Below are 20,656 nucleotides of genomic sequence, written 5' to 3' on the forward strand. Positions count from 1 at the left end.
CAAAAGACAAGCAATATTCTGTGCACAAAGGAAAGCACCCGATATATTCAATGCAGTGACACAAGAAATGGCGGCACAAAGCGGTAACAAAGCTCATATTGAGAGTTACATCGTAGCGAACGCCAGCCTTGGCCTCAGACGGACATGTCGATCTCGAGCAATTGTTAACAAATATGTATTTTCCTTTGTCTTTTACTAACTTATTGTCAATAAAGTTTTTTTTATTTAACCTCTTTACTGTTTTTTGATTACGTAGAAATATTGCTTTCTATTGGTAGAAGATAGAGGTGGTATCATACAATGTAACGTTTTATTCCTAAATATAATTTATCATTTCTTAAATATCTTTATTTAAATCAGTTTTTCCAATTCGCTGCGGGCAAAAGCTATTATTATAATGGGTTTTAGTGGTGAGGATGGGGTCCTAACCTTAAATCTCAATAACTAGTGATGCTTACTGTTGTAGTGATTCGTTTGCTTGTTTGCCATGTAATTTAGGTACTACATGGCACACAACCTAACCTAACACCTATGCATGTATGCACCTATGTAATGTGCGAATCAAGCCTGCTATGTCAATGGCTGAAGAGTGCTAGACTCAAATAATGCTAATATTATGTTGAATTGTATTATTATTTTAAAGTATTCTGTCTAGATGTACTGTATTTTCAATATTTATGTTTTATTTTTGATATTAATTAAAACCGACTCCTATATTTATTTCTAACAACCAAAATGATGTACTTACTTTTATTTTATATAATTAACTTTTGTCTGTTATTTTACTCTATTGAAATATGAATTTCCAGTAATCTTTAGTAGTACTCATTTGTTTTAAAAGAAAACAGTATGCAATATTATTTTGTTACACCTACTACTACTTTGAACTATGTGTTGATAGACAGAATTTCATTACAAAAATTTGAAGTTTAAAAATTTTATTGAACTGCGTTTGTCATATTAATGTTTATTTAATTCCAAATCAAAGTTAATAAGTTATACTCACGTATTTCCCATATTACGTCTGTCTATATTTTCTTCCATCACCCCTCTAGGATGAGTTGCATTTATATTTTTTATTTAACGCCCTTAAAAAAAATATTTTCAAATAAAATATTCTTAGTGTTGCTTTATAATACGAGAAAAAAGCTGTGCAAGATTTCATACCCCTAGAGCTTGTTTACACTGACTGCCTTTTGTCTGTCAATCAACGTTAAGATTTTCATAAAATTTTATAATCTGTAAAAATAATATTCTATCTGTATTAATTATATTGACCAACTGCGCAGTTATTATTAAAACACACCGGTAATTATTAATACTAACCGCGTTTATTAGTCAGATCGGCCTGAATATGTAAATGTTACGCATTTAAATTCACGAGCTGCTTTATAAGTCAATGTACAAACAAAACTGGGTTACAGAGTACATTTTTGTTAAACGATTTTTTTATTTTTGTGGGATTTTTATTTATATTTTATAAATACGAACCTATTATGTCAAAGACAAATTATTATTATTTCTCGATCTCCTCAACGATTGAGATTGCGACTATACTGATGATGCGTGGATAATATCAATATTGTAGATATAAACTTTAAAAGTATGTAGATTGTAAAGCTATTGAAAGATAGCTTTACAATCTACATTACAGAAGAAAAAAAGGAATACCACCTCAAAGTTAAATTGAAAGTACAGCTGATAGAAATATATTGAGTTAAGATTAGGAAGGATTTTTGCATGCCCTGTTTCGGTTGAAATACAACCAATAGCTTACAGGAAAGTAATCGCGATATATCTAAAATATTCACTATAGGGGTCCGATGATATTGTTATCGGGAGTTCAATGAGATAAATTAATTAGAATAATTATGATATTTTTAGTTTCTAAAGATCTTGCTTGCTAAAGAGCTCTCGAACAAAATTTTTGAAGCAATTTGTCTTTACTAATGAGTTCAAATAATTTTAAGTTCGCCAACAATTGCTAGTAAAATAATCGTTTTAATATTGTAAAAAAAATGCATATTTTATGATGATATTATGATGAATATATGTTCGCCTTCATAAGGAATATGTATATTACTCTTTTCCTATAGCAATACGTGTGATTTTAGTCTATTAGCATTTGGCAGCATTTAGGCGTTGCAAAGCGGTAGGTCCTGAGATTCCTGATGAGAGAGCTCGGGGAACACTCTGGATTTTTCAAAGACGCTTTGCCCAAGACTAGAGTCCTCGGAGAAATTGGATGTTGGGCAGACGGTTAGTGAAAGGCAGCTTAAAAAGGAGGCTCCATCGTCATGGAAGTAGAACAAGACCAGTCAGAAAATGATAATGAGATCCCCACAGTATGGTTGTAGAGTTTCCAATAGCCACATATTGCAACTCGTTTACATTTGGTCCTGGTTCTAATTCTCTGCTGTGAAATTATTCCTAAAGCAATAATAATAATTATTATGAGTCTGTTTAGTCTATACCATGCATTGTGCATAGGCTTTATTACTCTAGTCGAAGTCGAAACATTCTTTCGCTAAGCTTGAAGAGAAAATTGCTTTAGCATAGCTAATGTATACATGTTTTTAATACTCATATAGTATTATTACAAATTATCTAACGTACATCAATATAATATGCTAAAAATGTATAAAATTGTTTCAACTAAAAGTTTTAAATTTGCTATGATTTTATTTATAAGTATGTATTGTTTTTGCTGTCAGTTCAGTTCTGAATATGTTAAAAAGTAAAATTATAACTTAATAGTATAGTTTTATATATTTTATATTAGGTTCTTAGAAAATATATGAGTATAATTATTTGTATAAATATTTTTTAAATACGCTGATACGATGAAATGAAAATAATACACGCACACTCTCACACACACACTGACACCTTTTATCCCTGTGGGGGTAGACAGAGGTGCAACTGGTGCACTTACTTTCCGTAGTGTGTATTTCATCCCTTGATGTGATAGGGGCGAGGCTGTCGCAATGTCCGACACAAATTTCAAACTTCGGGCTCATAAATAAACGAATATCATTGCCCGAACCAGGGAATGAACCCGAGACTTCAGCATTGCAGTCGTGCCATAATACGATTATGGTGCCTATTTAAAAATAATATAATTTATTGTTTATTTTATACAATAATTACGTAAGTCTTCAGTTTTGGAACATCTATATTGTTATAATTACCAACAAGAAACTTTTAACTAATATTTAATGTAAGATTATGTTAGACCAAATTTTATTAATTTTTAAACATCTACCTATGTTACAACTTTATTTCAAGATTCCTTTTTTTTATTGATTTTGTTTACAGAACTTCTAATCTGTTGTCCAACTACAGTCACAAACAGTCCGTAGTTTAATAAGTGAGAGCGCACGCCACCTAGAACATTTCTTATTTCTTTGTGATAAATCCCAATTAATCAATTGAGTTGCGACAAGTTCTGAATTTCGTAAGTTATTAAGAGATTTACGCATGCGCCTATTTTACGCGCCACCCCTCGAAGCCTTACGACCGCCTCCATCGTAGACACATTACCTGCAAATTGAACTCTCAGATCTCAAGCATAGAGGTTCTCACTGTCTACTAACGTCTTTTCGTGAAAATGTTGAGTTCCCCGTCATCCTCAGTTCTAAAGCAGTCATTATGTTCACGTAGGAAGAATTAAATTTTCCTGACGTATTTTCCCAAAATCTGTCTCGAACAACTCCTGTGCCTTAGAATGTCAGTATAGTTGCAAATTAAACTGAATGCTATAGTCATTAGGTGCAAATTTGTTCAGTACGATCGCGCCGTGCAGGACAATATTGTGGAGTAAAGAGTACAGCACTCAGTCGGCTGCGAGCCTTGCCGGTGGATGTTCGAACTCACCCGCCGCGGCCGCGCTCCATCCGTAACTTAGTTCGTAGAATGAAGCGGGTTATTTTCATTTTATTATTTTTGTAGTGAACTTAACAGAATTTTTTAAAGGTAAAATTAGAATGAAATGTACTTATTTTTTGTTTGTTTGTTATATTATTTGAAATAAAATAAAGTTTAGAAAACATTAAAAAATATATCCCGTATAAGAAATGGAAAATGCTCAGTGACAAGAAATAAAATTATTGAAACCTATTTCAAAGAAATATGACAAGTTGGTATTATTCCAAAATAACCCCTAGAGTTTTAATCATAAGCTTCAGTTTTATACGGTGAATTGCTCGTACAATAAAAATAAATCAGTACGGTAAGAGAGTTAGTCAATTACCTTGTGGAATAAAATTAGCCGTCTCGGTGAATTAAATTAATTTGTGTTGGTGTATTTTGTAAATAAATAAGAGTGAATGTAAATCGTAGTTAGTGTAGCCGGGTTGGGAGTCGGGACGCGGGGTGGCCGGCGATCTTGGCATATTTGCCGTTTCGCCGACATTCCCCAGTTAATTAAAGCCCATTTGTACACTGTCTTGCGAAATATAATTTATAAAATGAGAAAACGTTTCACCGTTTGCAAAATATTTTACTGCCTGAAATATTTGGGTGGCTTAGTGATTTATACTCATTAAATTCAATTTATGATGGCATGATGTAAAGATATTTCCAGGGTGACGTCCTGATATGTGTCAACGTTTTAATAAATTGTATTATAATTATCGTAAGAAACATAATATATAAAATATTGATAAATAAGCAGATGCCTCCACTCCACCTCCTTGTCAATTCCAAATAAGCCCGCCTCGATCCTAAGCTCCGCCTACTCGTAGAAGGTAAATAAGTGCTTATGTAAACAGTTTTATATATTTGCCAGTATACAGTCACATTTTCCTGCTTTATCGTTTGGCCATTGATGCGACGGATAGTGCTGTATACGATTCCCATTGATATATAGATTGATATGTCTTATGTTACTTCACTCTGACTAGCTTCGGTGTATTAAAAGTTCACTATTAATAATGTATTCTTCAAAGTATACATCCATATACCATGGTTATTGATAAGTGCTTGGTTTTAGTTAAATTTAGCTTTCTTAAAAATGTTTGTAAAGTTCACGTTGTAGATGGACGATCAGTAAAATGGAAAACAAAAACCTTTTTTTAAAGTGCAGGAAAAATACTTAAAAATAAAAACAACATAAGTTTGAATAAACGCAGCAAAAGGGGTTATTTTGGAAATACGGTTCTTGAGTAACAGGACATTGTTAACAAAACAAAATCAACATAGCGGGTGAAACTTTAACAGCTAAGAAGTTGAAACTGTACACAATGTCGGGACGAACAGTAAGCTCTAACAAGCTGGCCATCCGAAGTTGTTAAACTGAGCCGAGTGAGCAGCGGGGGAATAATTCTACCAAAGCGGTCACTAACTGAACAGACAGTTTGAAAGTGTTCGCGGCTGCAGCGAACAGGCCTAGAGCGGCATACACTACGAGTCACGGAGCATGCACCACCGATGAGGATGGAATCACAACTCTTGGCCAGGAATCGGCAACCACTCGCCGCCAGAAATCATATCGTTTACACAGATCATAAGGGACGAAAGTGAGTATTATCAATATCCAATCATGATCTAGAAATAACAATATGAAATTTCCAAAGTAAGTATTTACCAGCGACAAGAAATGTTAAGATTGTTAAATTCAATGTCTCAAATAACAAAATAATTAATTTAACAATTTGACTGTGGTGAAATAATAATATCCGAGTGCCGGAACTCAAACCCTTTAAACCAAACAAATGAGTCCTATTATTTCTCTCAATTTAGTCTAACAAGCAACTTAGAGTCAAAGGTTCTCTGAAGCGGGGAACTCAATGGCCGTGAATTTTGTAATCTTCATTAATTTCAACTGTAAGTTAACTTTGACCTCCTACATCTATTTCTATTAATTTTCAACTCGACCCGTTTTATCGAGTGCTGCCTGTTTAAAAACAAATGAATATCATTTATTTTTAAAAGAGATGATAAAACTTTTGATACTAGAAAGATACTTTTAGATTTATGACTACTGGTTAATAAACTATAATAATAATACAACCAATAATATAATATAAACTATGATAATGATAATATGTTATGATATATTATAACGCAGATTTTGAAATAAATTGCAATTTACAGTTCTTCGATAAAAACATATAACAATATATTAGTGATAGTATAACAGTATCCGAGCAAATAAAAGAATATATTTAAAACTAAAAATATATGTAATAATTAAATAAAATATACATCTTAATATATCCCCTTATAAATATCAACTATGCAGGTAATGAGAGGATTGTTTTAAAACTTATTACTTTACAAATATTTTCATACAGCAGATTGTAAATAAAATGTTTTCAAAGCACATGGTTCTTTTAACTTGAAAACGCGTAAATTTCCTATTTATCTTATATTTCTTAACAATAAGAATGTATTTTATAAATAAATTATTAGTATCGCGTTAAAGAAATAAGCTATTAATAAAGATGATTAACAGCACTTAATTCAAAGGCGGAATTATTGTAGGGTGACATCTTACATTTTAAATTATATTAACCTCCAGGGGAACTCTCCGGAGTAGGAAAAATATGCTTTCTAATTCTCTTTAAACCGCATTAAAAGACGGCACATTTCCCTTTAGTTTAAAATAGGTTACATGTTTTAATAGTAGCAAAAGAAATTTTCATATAAATGAACTGAACAAAGTTTCTAACCACAGTAAGAAAGCAGGACCGAGTAAACTTTCGTAGAAACATTTAAATTCACTACTGACTCTTGTATTATGTTTTGTTTTGACTTTTTACAATTCCTCGTTGCGACTGTTCTCTTAATTTTTAAACGAAAAACGAATATCTCTTAGCGAGTTGATAATTAGGTTCTACACAAAGTTAGCTGACGTATTCTTTTACTATTAGCATATAAAATTAAGGGTTATTTCCTGGCAACACCTTAAATTTTGGCTATAATGTCAGAAATTTAGTTTAATACCCCTTCGAATTATCAGAAATTTTCCTATAAACTAGGTATAGTGGTTTACATATACAGATTGTCCCAGAAAGTAGTGTCAAGCGGAGGCCCAGAGATAGAGCACCCTTTGGGATATCCGAATCACCGCCAATATGTTTTTTTAATAAATATGTCAGTTGAGAGTCTGGATTTGATCTACCTTAGAACCACGAAGTCACGTGTTTATTTTTTTTAATTTAAAGAAGAAAATTTAAGTTATAAACCATAGAACGTAAGTTTTTCACTTTACACCAACATTTTCATAATTTTTATTAAAGTTATGAAGCTGATTGTTTTTAGCAATAAAGTACAACTAATAAAAATTTTGTTACATTAAAATAATCTCGAATAAGTCTTCTACTTTTTTAAAAAGAAAACATTTAATTGTTCAAATCGAAAATTCTCAAAAATTCAGAAAAACATTCATAACTCGAAACCTATGAAAAATCGCGGAACATACATGGAGGTGATTTGGATACCCAAAGGGTGTTCTATCTCTGGGCCTCCGATTGACACTACTTTTTGGGACATCCTGTATATGCAGAAATACAGAATTAATGCTTCTTAAAAAAGTTTTAAAATTTGTTTATTATAATATTTAATAACCTCTAAAAATCCTCGAAAAAGGAAAAAATATTATGTATTTTTTTGTCCTTTAATTATATTTTACCTATTTAGTAATTATTGACCTGGGGAACGCAAAGGTCTAGGATTCGATTTAAAGGATGAAGAAACAAATTTTATTTTTTACTTTCTTGAGTTTTTTTGTGCCAGGGTTATTGATAATTTAAATTTTATTTTTATTTCAATCTTTTAAATTTACTATTTCTCTACAGTGAACCTGAATCATCACCTTTTACTAACAAACTACTCGTCTCAATCATTCTTATGAGATTAAACCCGCTATGTCTGCTATAAGTTGATGAGGAGTTAGATATCCCGTAGACTACATGATGCTGTACCATCAGCTCAAGGTTGCCATGTCTTAAAAATACAATCGAAGTATATTATAAATGTTATACGAAATATCAAATCAATCGGATCTGTGAAAGCAGGGAAAGGGCTGAGGATCTTTAAACGCTTGAATAGATCTTCCTAAATTATAGCTAAGAACCATATCGACCACACCTGTTTGCAAACAAAAAAACCGCATCAAAATCTGTTCATTAATTTGGGAGCTACGATGCTACAGACAAGTAAACAGACACACTTGATCACAAAGGCAGATACACACCTCAAACTTCTAGCACCCCTCTTTTTCTGTCAGGGTTTGAAAAAGATCACAAGACCCCTAAATTTCTTTTGTTGGATTTTAAAAATAGATCACTATACCCATTGACGTATATTTATCGATGATTATACTTATACCGCAATATTTTGATGTTGTACAATGTTAATTTAATGACCAGTGTCATTTGTCTATGGATCGGTGTGGTATCATCATTGACGTATATTCTATCGATGCGAATTTACATATAAACTATTTGTTCAAAATCTGAACTAAAATGGCAACCAAAACGTCACTGCGATAACCTATTTATTCACTTCTACAACAAAGAATTTTACTTATTTCACTAATATTTTGTATTTAAATCCAGGATTACACTTAGACTCGAGTTCCGATATCATGAGCGCCACTCCTTACACAGCCACAAGCTGTCAATATTGACCATACTAAAGTCAGTTTGAATGGATATTAGTTAAAATCAGTTGAACTCAGTGAATATTCGGAACGCCAAATCTAGTACGTAGTACGTATTATATCGATGGGTGTTTTAATTTTTGAAACTTTGTGAATTCAGGATGCCATATTTGATTATCAGACTATCCCATTTCAAGACGCCGGCGTTAAACTTTTTATGTCAAAGTTTCCATTTATACCCATGTCTATACTCATTGTGTACAGAGTAAGGATATTTATAACAGAATTTTTGACATGTTACGAATTAAAATGTATGGAACACGTTTTATATTCATGGGAGAAATAGCAGAAGCATCAAATACGATATATTTTATGCAATGAAATTAATGGAATTATTTAAATTGATATTAAAATATTATAGCCGTGGCCTACCTATAAACCTGAGAAGGTTTATATACATAATAACTGCGGAATATTTTCTATTTATAGATTATGTTTAATGTTGAATAACATAATTGATTTAGGTAATATCGAGCGAAGTTATGAACTTCATGTAAATAACGAACATATTTCAGTGTAAATGTACATTAATTTATATTTACCATATATCATTAATTTAGCAGTAATTCTGTAATAACCTTTAAAATAGACAATTAATAAATAGTGAATAATATCTTCTAAATAGCTTGTTGTTAAATAATCAATAAATTCATTTAAAATTCACGCCTTCAATTTATGATTTATAATTTATGATTGAGTATTGTTTATTATAAACTACAAGGGGCGATTGGCGCTATAAATCTACAACTAAGTACTGACATGAGAAGTCACTGATTTGATGGTAGCTTGAAGTTTTCCATAAAATATTACCAACATTAGTCGAACTTTGAACTAGAAAACAGTTCGTAGAACTGTACTGTGCTGCATTTTGAGACATTAAATTAAAATAAATTATAACTTTATTTTACTATTTTAATGTTTTTCAAACCGGAACCGAATAGCTTTTTCATTGCTTTTTCACGGCAAAAATAGCCACTGCAATAGTTACCACTTACATTGCCGGACTATTCGTGGATCACAAAAACATAAATAATGGCGCGTTGGGATTGAAACAGGGCTTTTGTGTTTAGTTACTTAAATAAACCGCAAAAAATTGACTATTTTAAATAACTTTGATATATACATGGATCCGTCATAATTGATAATTATAGGTGAAACCATGTGATATGGCCGTACGGGAGAGATAGATAATCCAAAAAAAACACTCATGTTATGGGTAAAAAGGAAATATCTTTGGAACTTAGGGTATCGAGAAAAAAAAAGTAATAAGAATGTATCTATCTACATTTATGCAAAGTTTAAAGTTTTTATAGGCCTTGAGGGAAATAGTTTGGTGATAAGAAATGATAAATATAAGCCAGTTTTATTAAGTGAACAATTTATAAATTAAACTGAAACCTATCGACATTACACTTTGGTTCTTAATACTTTTTATAGAAAAAAATGCCACCTATTCTAGATAATAAGGATAGATAGCTATAGGTACAGAATGAGCTTATAATCCTTCTGTCAATGTGCATGGCATGGTAAACCTATGTTTAATAAGCTTCATGAAAATATAAATGTTCAACAAAACTGGTGGTAGGACTTTCATATGTGAGAGTCCGCCTGGGTAGGTACCACCGCAATGTCTATTTCTGCCGTCAAGCAATAGTGTGAAGTCACTGTTGTGTTCGGATTAGAAGGACATTGTAGCCAGTGTAACTATCGGACATAATAAGACTTAACACCTCACGTCTCAGGATGGCGAGCGCAGCGGGATACCACTTTAATTTCTTTCTTTCTTACTATGGCTATCTCTTCCGGATAAATTCGAGATGGCTGTGTTTGATGCAACACTATTCAGCACTACAAACGGTCAGATTCCATGTGAGTGACAAAACAATACGATAAATGCCTTTGGAGGACCTATTTATTGTCTAATGGCTGGCTATGTGCTGCTGAGTGTTCCTTCTAGCACAAGACGTTGATAACAAAATATCTTAATTATATAATCTGTCGTACATTATCAAAAAAAATTGATAAATTTTATTACAAGTATATCGTATTCGATGCTTCTGTTATTTCTCCCATTAATATTAAATGTATTTGAATTTACACCATATTAAAAATTCTGTTATATATGTCTTTTCTCTGTTCATAATGAGTGTAAACATGGCTATAAATAGAAATATTGGTACAAGTGTAAGTCGCTTGTGTCTCAAAATGGGATAGGGTAAGAATCAAATATTGCATTCGCAATTAATAAAAAATCACAATTTATGACTGATATATCAGTTGAAAATTATAATTAACGATTACTAAAATGCGTTAAAGCAGCTTAAATCCAGCATACTATAATAAAAGTATGCAAGCTTGATACGTAAGGAAAAGAACATGCAAAGAGAATCTAATTTGCGGAGTTTATTTCTTGCGGTAGTTCTATTTCGAATTAGTGAAAACATATCTGGTGGTTATGTGAACGCGTTGATATATCAAAGAAATTTGAATATAAATGGCCGCTTCGTGCTGAGCGTGGTGGTGATGGGCAGAGGGTTGCCGAATTTGTCATACCAAAATAAAATAGAAGAACACCAAGCTACCTGCAATTGTTATCGTGGTTTTACTTCGTACAAAAAGTTCAAGGGTTAGTAGGGCGGTTGCATAATGAAACTTCCTAAGAGTATATTACGTTGGATGCCATCTATACCTACTTATAATAAATCTGTAGAGAGGTCAATTCTGTACATGAAATATATTTCCAAAATAACTATCAGGGGGTGATTAGGGATCGATACTGATGCCAAAAATGCAATTAGTAAAGATTTTTGTCTGTCTGTCTGTATAACCGTTATAGAAACAAGAACTACTCGACGGATTTTAAGGAAACTTGGTACAATTATTTTTCATACTCCTGAGCTGGTTATAGTATACTTTTCATCACGCAACAATTAATAGGAGCAGAACAGTGAAGGGAAATGTTGGGAAAACGGGAGAAGTTACTCCATTTTTTAAGCTTCCGTCGCGTGTGCAACCTTAATGGTTAAAAGTTTCTTCGATTTCACCAGGATCCCATCATCAGACCCTGACCGGACAATCGGACCACCTGCATACCACCATACATTAAAAAAACATCCCGACAAATTGAGCACCCCCTCCATATTTGAAGTCCGAAATCCACGCGGGCGAAGCTGCGAGCGGAAGCTAGTCTATAATAAAATAATGCGACGCATAGCTCACGACAAAATTTAGTTTCTATTTTTGTAGACAAATTGATTTGATGAATAATTATAGTCATTACTATAATTGGTATAAATTATTCTCACTTTTATTTATTATAAAATTAATGTAAAAAAAATTGCATTTATCTTGGTAATTAATTTTTGCTCGCAAACCCATATCTTTATGCAAGGAAAATTGCTTGTCATTCATTCTCTGGCTTATAGATATCTTATGGATTTTTGACTGCGTGAGGGGAGAAGAAACTAAGCAATACCCCTTCAAATTAGGTAGTAATGATAATATTCACCAAAATGTGGTACTTTTTAAATGCTAAAAAGAAAGGTTTAGAAAAATCTACTCCTTGTCTTTGTAAACGGCGAAACTAGCGTAGTGTATGTACTTGTTTTAATCTTGTAAATGAATTAGCCTCGACCACTAGTTCTTTCTGCCTTATTTTTATACTTTAAAATATTTAACTTTTAAAGAGGCATGATAATTTTGTAGCCCTTTCTCCTTTGTTACAAGAATATTGTTTACCTCCTTGATATTAATTCTATGTATGCCTGCTACGTACATATTAAAAGTAAAATAAAATTTGGCGCTTGGCTTATAATATTCGAAACAAAACAACATCGAAAGCTATTGTAAAAATATTGCTGTGTATTAACACACAAGAGGTCGAATTTTTTCTAAGCGTTTTTTTACTGTAATTAGTATAAAAATAAAATCAAAAGCTTAATTGTAAATCATCAAATCTCTAACAAGGTCCGAGCATTTCATTTGCCAGTAGCGTTTTTTTAGAAAAAGAGATAAACTAATCAGCGGAGACCGAAACTGTCGGGCTGAAAGCCACCGCGTGGCAACCCTGTGGGTAGACAAGGTGCGAGAGTGCCCGCTGAATGTGTGTCGAGGAAGGACAGTAGAGTTACTTGTACACAGTTTCCGTTAGTCACATTTTCGCAACAAGGTATTCACATTTCGAGGACTGGAAAGTTGGCGTTATCGCGTTTAAAATAGAACGACAAACATATCTAACTTTGTGATGCAAAATGGACACAACGAGCCGGACTCACCATTTGGGTTGCTTATTTTATTTCTCTTGTTGCACAAACCGCTTAACTGTTCCGGCAATCGTCAATAACCTCAAGGCACAACAAAGTAACATTTTATTTGTTTTAAAACTTTAATTTTCATTCCTTTGGCGCATATGTATTTATTATGTTATGTATTTATAGTTTTATTCAAGAGATTCTTATTATAAAGTAGGTATGTTAGTGTTTTTATATTAGGATTTTTCTAAATCAAGATATAGCTATATCTGAGCTGTTTATAAATTACATATTATGACTCTTATTTACGAATTTGTATTAATTTGTAATAAAATTTGTTGAACAAAAGGTAGTATAATTATGCTCACGCTATCATCCCCATAGAAACAAGCAAAGGCGCAACACAAACATCAATATGCCGCCATAATTCTTTCAATGTCATGATGGGATGATATGATATCAAACTTATAAATACTGCGCATAAATTTCAATATCAAGCACCTTATTTTTATTTTTGGTTTAAAAGATGCAAACCCTCACATTTTACATCCCACAACTGACACTAGACCGATTTATCTATTTATGCTAAACGTTATCAAATAATATGGATAATAGGTACGTCAAAGTTTGGCTAACAATTAACCTGTATCGCTTGTGTATATCGGTTATTGCGCTATGGTCTTATTCCGCCTAATCATGAGTAGTAAACTAGACTTGAACTCAGCAGCGGGAAAAGAACAGAAAAGTTATGAAATAGTTAATCATACCTCGTTTTTAATTTACTTACCTAAGAACGACATTTCAATTTCATGAATATGACTGGAGCATAATTCACTGTGCAATTCTACGGTGCCGTGATAAATATTAATCTAAATAAATCTTCTCAAGCTCGCATCTCGCCGTCTCCGAGCCACTGAGAAATTAATGCATGTGTACTCGGCAGCCAAAAACATTTAAGAAATTGTTGTAATGTTTAAGCTGTACTAATAATTAAATCAGCACATTCATGCTAAATAGTGTATTTGAAATTTGTTTTATATTATTATTCTGAAATACATACAATAAAATGTAATAAAAAACAAATATTTTAGGGTAAAAAAATAAATTTTGTTTTAATTGTAAGTGCTATTGTATTGTATTGGTTTCATGCAGAAAGTGTCAGAAGCACTTTCACTTTATAGTTATGAAGTAATGGTACGTAGTGAAATAGTACTTCTCATATTTGCAGTTTATAAGAAAATCGCCTAATAATTTATTTCTCTTCTCCTTGTCAGATCTTTTAGAAACAAAGATGTACGCCGGGTGCATCCTAAGTTATAACTTAGTCCTCTCTTCTCTTATATTGTATTGTCGGAAGCGCCTATTTTTTATGTAAATATTTTTCCGTGGTAAGGCACCAAAGATATTCTGGACTAGCTTTTGCTCGCGGCTCCGCTTGCGTGAAAAAGTTTTTAAAAGTGTGGATAAAAGTACTGTTCTATATTTTGGAGCCTAAATTTTATGTTTGCCCTCGGGCTCGTAATAATAATAATAATGTGTATTTAAAATAAACCTTTAAAATAAAGAAAATTGACCATGTATATTAAACATGCAGACATACAACATATCTACAAAAATTCTAATAAAGATTGTTTTGTTACTATAATAAAGTCGCTCAAGTTAGTTATATTTCAATAATTATAATGTAACATCGGCCTTTTACAAATGTGTTATATTATGTAAAACAATATGACATGCATTCTATTTAAATAATATGGCTAATATATAGTCTACAGTTTTTTTCCACATATTATTGCGTTATATTATAAAAATGAATCAAATTAAGTGTCTGAGTGTGTGTGAAGTTGTTAGAGTAATTTTAACATATTCAGAGACGGTCGCGACACGTCCCGAACTCCACTCGGTAAGACATTATAAGTACGCGTAAGTGTACAAATTGATTTATTGAAGTTGAGCGTGTTTACGAGTTGCGCCTGAGTATTCACAGTCCTTTGCGTTACAGATAAAGTGGAAATAAAAAAGAAACTTCACAAACAGAAATCCCCTTGTCGCGAGATTTACGAGCTGACGCACCTCCAACACAAATAACTTATGTACATGGAAATTTTGTGCTCCGCAAGAATAAACATTTGCTAGCTCTCCGACATAATCAAATACTTATTGAGTATACTGTTTGGTTGTTTGTAGCGTTAACGATCAAAAAGTTTGGGCCGCATTAGCGATCAATTTTCACTAATGCAATTGACACAAAGTTTTAAGTAAACCAGCGATTTGCTTTATGACATCTGTGTACGGTGTTGTAGTAAATGCGGTGTTTCCATTTTAATTACAAGAAGTCACGCGAACAATGTTTTAAATATAGTATATTAGTGTCGCTATAAATTTTCTTGGAAGGACAATAATGCCATCACTATCAACAGAAAGATTTTTTTTATATTTTGACGTGTCAGATTGTATTGACTTAGTAATAATTAAATGTATTTTTTTATTAGGTTTTCGTAAAATCGAACAAAAAGATTACATTTGAATTAAATCATTTATTATCGTGTTTTTTAGGAGACTAATACATAATTATATATTTCCTTTACGAATAAGACTTTTTTTCTAAGACATATGTCTACTGTTTATAGTTAATTTATTATAGGAAAAACGTTTTTATAAGTTGCGTGCATTGCTGTGTGTGTGTGAAAGTGTATTTTGATGCAGTTCTGACGTGATGTTTATTCATTGAATTAACATCCCGCAAATGCAAGCACAATTTAAGCGCTATTTTCCCCGAATTTCTGTTTGTCAATTAAAATATTTGGAATCACGAAATCATTTCAGTAGCGGTTTATTTGATTACTCGGAAAACTCCACAAATGATCGCACATTGCAGTTTATTATTATTTTCCTTGGTTTGTTGGTATAATATGATATATCAAAACAAAACCAACTGCTATAATTTTATCAATAATTGGCATAGTATTTAGCTATAATAAAAATTACATCATCATTTTAAAAGCGTTTTGAAATTCTGTTAAATGTGGATTCATTGAATTCGACATATTCAGAGTGATATTAATTAACAATTTGATTTAAAGATAATGTTATTATAAAAGAAATAGCCTGATAAACCATTCTACTAGTAAATAATAATTTTACATGACACTTTTCTTCCTGGCAGAGTGGACGGTGTCAGTTTTTGTAACTAAATTAATATTAATAAAAAAAAAACATATTTAATGTGTTGTACAGGTAATAAAATGAATCGTTAGTCGCATTACTTTTCGAATATAATTTCAGTCTTTGTGTTAGTATCTAATAGTTTTCTATTTTTTGAGACGATAACTTAATCAAGCCTGCTCAAAGATTTCCAGTATCGAGTCGTGTATGTTAAAAACATTGACCATTTAGATTGTTCTAAACTCCTATTCCAGCTATATTCTACTAATATCCAACGGTAGAGGTATCCCTAATTTGTTTCAACAAACAAATGGGTGGACAAGTGAAACTATAAGAGTTCTTTGTTTTACTGTGGGAGCCCAAAAACCGGTTAGCTTCGAACAAAAATCCCGACCGGTGGGGTCCGTTCTGTTACACATGGTATACATACATGGTATTTAGGGAGAGTTAGTAATTTCATAGTATAATAATAATATTAGCACTGTTTTATAGTAATTTGGTATTGCATTAAACTAAACGGAACCAAATAGTTATCTTCTTGAAAATAATACTTTATAATTAGTCGAATCGTTGATGTAAAATAAAAAAGCGTAATTTTCAAATAAAATTAATATCAAGAAAGAGTGATTTTTTAATTTTGTACAGCCTAATGACACTACTTCTACTTTAATATAATTCGTCGCAGCGGCAACATCATACTTTCAGTCAGAAATACCATCCACGCACATGCCATTTTCGCGCTAAACTACAAAATTATTAAAAGGCAGAAAAGTAAAATTGGGATTTATTAAAGAATGTTTGTTGTTGATGGATAATTTTTTGGTACAATTTTAGTAGAGGCAAAGAAGAATAGTTTCTTTTATTTAGTAAAGCGATTAAAGTAATATCAAAATAACTCTGTACCATTACTACTCACTTTTGACCACGTGACTACTCTACCACTGAGAGGATTTAGGCCTTAGTTCATCGAATTGATCTAGAGTGGATTAGCAGACTTCACATATCTACAAAATTCTTATGGAGAATTCTCAGCTATGTAGGTTTCCTTAAAAGGTTTTCCTTTTATGTCAACGTGGATGATAATTGGTAAACGATACACACATAGCTTCGAAAAGTTATTTCATATTATTTTGTGACAATAAATTCTAGTTCCAGGTGAAATTTCCTCTTTTGGTGCTAGATTACAAGTTATAGTGACGAGAAACTTTAAAGTATGCATAAACTATCTATCAGTTTCAATTGTGTATTCAAATATTTCTTGAAGGATTGACTCAGGGGACTAAGCTTGTCGTAGGTCATCCGAAAAGTCAATGTCGGTCCTCCGGTGACCATTATGGTCTGCAAAGTCTTTGAAACGGTGGGCGAAAATTATAATATAAAAAATTGCGAGAAAATCCGAAAAATACTTTTATTTTAATGTCTAACATACGCGCGCATTCTATTATACATATTTATATAGGCTCATTATGACGTTAATTGTGCGGCAAAAGGGATTCAGTACGATGCATGAGCCTTTTTTATAGTTACAATACGAAATCCAATCTCAAGTTTGTGTTAATATAATCTTGACATTCTTGACGGATTTTATAAAGTAGATACGGGAAACCTCCTTCTGTTTAACTACTACTACATTAGCGGTGATTAATATTTGAACGGCGCCAGTTTGTAATGAAATTCATAATTGATAAATAGAAATTAGTTGCAGTATTAGTGATTTGCCAACGCTCTGCGCTCCGAATTGTGCTGCGTGTCACGTATTCACACGGCTTTGGCTTGTTTGCCCAGCCAGTCACAGTGCGAACATTCCACAGCCAGACATTATTGTCGTCTTTTTATTTTGTCGCGCGCGCTTTTATGTAAGCCGAAATTTTTACCTGTGAACGTTTTTATTTAAAAATATTCTCTGGGTAAATGCATAATGCTGTGACAAGCCAAATATGTTTGGAATCTGTACGGATTTTAGCTCTTTTGGCCCAGGTTTATTTTTACGATATGATATAGGGTTTATACATATCTATTGGAAATAGCCAACTATTCGGCTTTAAAGTTTTTAAGTTAAGCACGACATCTTAATATTCTTCGACGAAGTTACGAAGTATCTCTGTATACCTACAAGTATATAAAGAAAGAGTTGTGAACCTGCATTTGATACTTATCAATAAAATATTTACAAGGAACAAACAACAATCGGTGTTGAAAGGAAAAGATTTATCGTGAGCAATCACAGATCAGAAGTTGGTATTCCATCGAAAGCCCGGGAGAGCGGGTTCGTATCGGCTGAATTATTTACACTCACGTTACGCTTACGATCTAGAATGTGCCACTCCGTATATGTAAATCGAACATGTGATGAAAATATCATTTTTATTTTCTTTACAATGCCTTTGACTCTCCGGACGCTGGAATATTTTCACGGGTAGCGGATTCCATTTACACGATTTTTAAAATGATCAAATGTCAATGGCCGGTTTCACAGCGAACACATCGACAGGGTAGCTTACGTACGATTTGGTAGATGAACTTAATTGTGAGTGATCGGGCACACTGTTTTGTCGTTTAAGGCATTATGCACGCCACTTTATCGGTACTGACAGGTTGATAGACAGACATATTTGTTTCATGAGGAAATCGGACTACCCCATGAGACTAGAGTGGACATAACAATTGAACAATCACTGAGGAAATATTATAATGATATTATTACTAGATTTCGTTTAGTGATATAGTTGATCCATAAGTTCTGTTTTCAGTTTAAATAAAAAAGGGATAATATGTATAGCTGCAGCTATGTCCGTATAGAATAAAAAAAGGAATATTACTATACAGCAAGCGTACTATGTAGCTACGGCTGTGTAGAAAAATTCTAACTAAAGTTTTAAATTAAATTGTAGTAATCATAAAATGACGATAACTTTTGTCCGATATGATGATTTGAATGAAACCTTTATTCTGCTCCCAAATATATTCTGATTACTTCTGAAAACTTCATAAGAGAACTCCGTTCAGTGGTTTTGGCTATCTTTTTTTTATTTTATGCATGTAGCATTTGTGTGAACATTCTGATAATCTATAAAGAAATACATTGAACTTTTTTATTTAAGGCTGATTTTTAGATCTTAAGATAAAGGTACAACACAAACGAATAAAAAATTACAGTTATGTATTATGTATATGGTTGTCAATTTGTTTCCCTTTTATATCCAATCAAGTTATAACTTATTTGATTAATAAATAATATATGACGATTGAAAATTAACCGTTAATTGGGTGTCATGACAAGCTTAGGCTTGGCTTAAGCTTAGCATCACGTTTTCTTATAAAAATAGCATTACCTGCAATTAAATACCACCTACCCAACCCAAACTTTGCATAATTTGAAACAATTTTGCGTTTTTTAATATTATTCTTCATGACCAAAAATTAAGGAAACGACATATTATTTGACGTTGACAGCAACTGAATCTGTATGAATAACTAATAACCACTTAGATAAAACGTCTCTATAAGTTTAATATAATTATAGGGTCGCTTTATTTGTTATAACTGTGCGTTATAGGGATTATGGAGACCCAACTCAAACTAATGTTCGCTTGCGACCTGCGTTTTGTTGATAGTTTAAACGATAGATATAAAATTATGTTAATTTTTTAAAATAAAGTTTACTTGATAATGACTGCGGGTAGATTAACTAGTCAGTTTTAGTTTATTTCATAAGATTTACCATAAAATTGTGGCTTTTTGCTATTTTCACGACTGTATTTGAATAAATGCTGTTTTCATAAAGGAATTAAATAAAAGAAAAATTAATAAAGTGCAAAATTTACAAGTTCAGTCAAGGACGTCCTTTAAATAAACCACAAATGTGGTGAAACTCAAATGATACTAAACAGCAGTAGAGTGTATGTAAGTTGTCGTTACACAGTGGAAGAGCGGTAAGTTGGCTAACTTTAACTGGAGCTAACTTGAAGTGTGAGCAAAGCGTCTGTAGCAAACTCGACTTTGCGAATTACTTCTAAGAGATTTCACGATATCGCACCATGGATCAAATACCTATATTATGAATTAAAAAATGATATTTCTTTTTGAAGCACTTAATTATAATAATATTTTACTGTTTTATTGTTAATATATCGAAGATTCGTTGTGTTAGGTTCTGGTCTTAAGTCGTCTATTAATAGTAATTTGCTTAATGCTATAAATTCGATTGAAAAGTCGGAAGGGTAGTCACCATGTTTCTTTTTTATTTCACAAGAGAATGAACAATTGTCCACTGTGTTAGTCTCATATATTATGGTGAATTAATTAATTTAGTACCAATATTGCATAATAAGCCTAGTGTAGTATCTATCGAATCACTTATATTTTGACATGAGGTCTACTTTACTAAGCAAATTTTCACGATCGCCTTTTAATTTTCACTTTTCTCAAAATTAATGGAGCGAATACAGATATATTATTATACACAGTTCGTGTATCGACATTTTAATAAAAATTAATAAAGAAACCAAAGCTGTTCACACGAAATAGCCATACAATTGATTTTTAATTTGCCGTGGCCGATAGTTAATTACGT

General features: G+C 32.1%; 1 protein-coding gene across 1 annotated transcript in view; it reads left to right on the forward strand.

Annotated features, from left to right (window-relative positions):
• Positions 1-4,057: 4,057 nt before the first annotated feature.
• Positions 4,058-20,656, forward strand: part of LOC115451384 (zeta-sarcoglycan) — a 31,901-nt gene continuing 15,302 nt past the window's right edge. The window contains exon 1 of the mRNA XM_030179678.2: positions 4,058-5,519. Within this exon, the coding sequence (XP_030035538.1) occupies positions 5,431-5,519 (89 nt within the window). The 5' untranslated portion in view covers positions 4,058-5,430. The remainder of the gene's footprint in view (positions 5,520-20,656) is intronic.

Source organism: Manduca sexta, chromosome 22 (genome assembly GCF_014839805.1).
Source record: "Manduca sexta isolate Smith_Timp_Sample1 chromosome 22, JHU_Msex_v1.0, whole genome shotgun sequence".
Lineage (NCBI taxonomy): Eukaryota > Metazoa > Arthropoda > Insecta > Lepidoptera > Sphingidae > Manduca > Manduca sexta.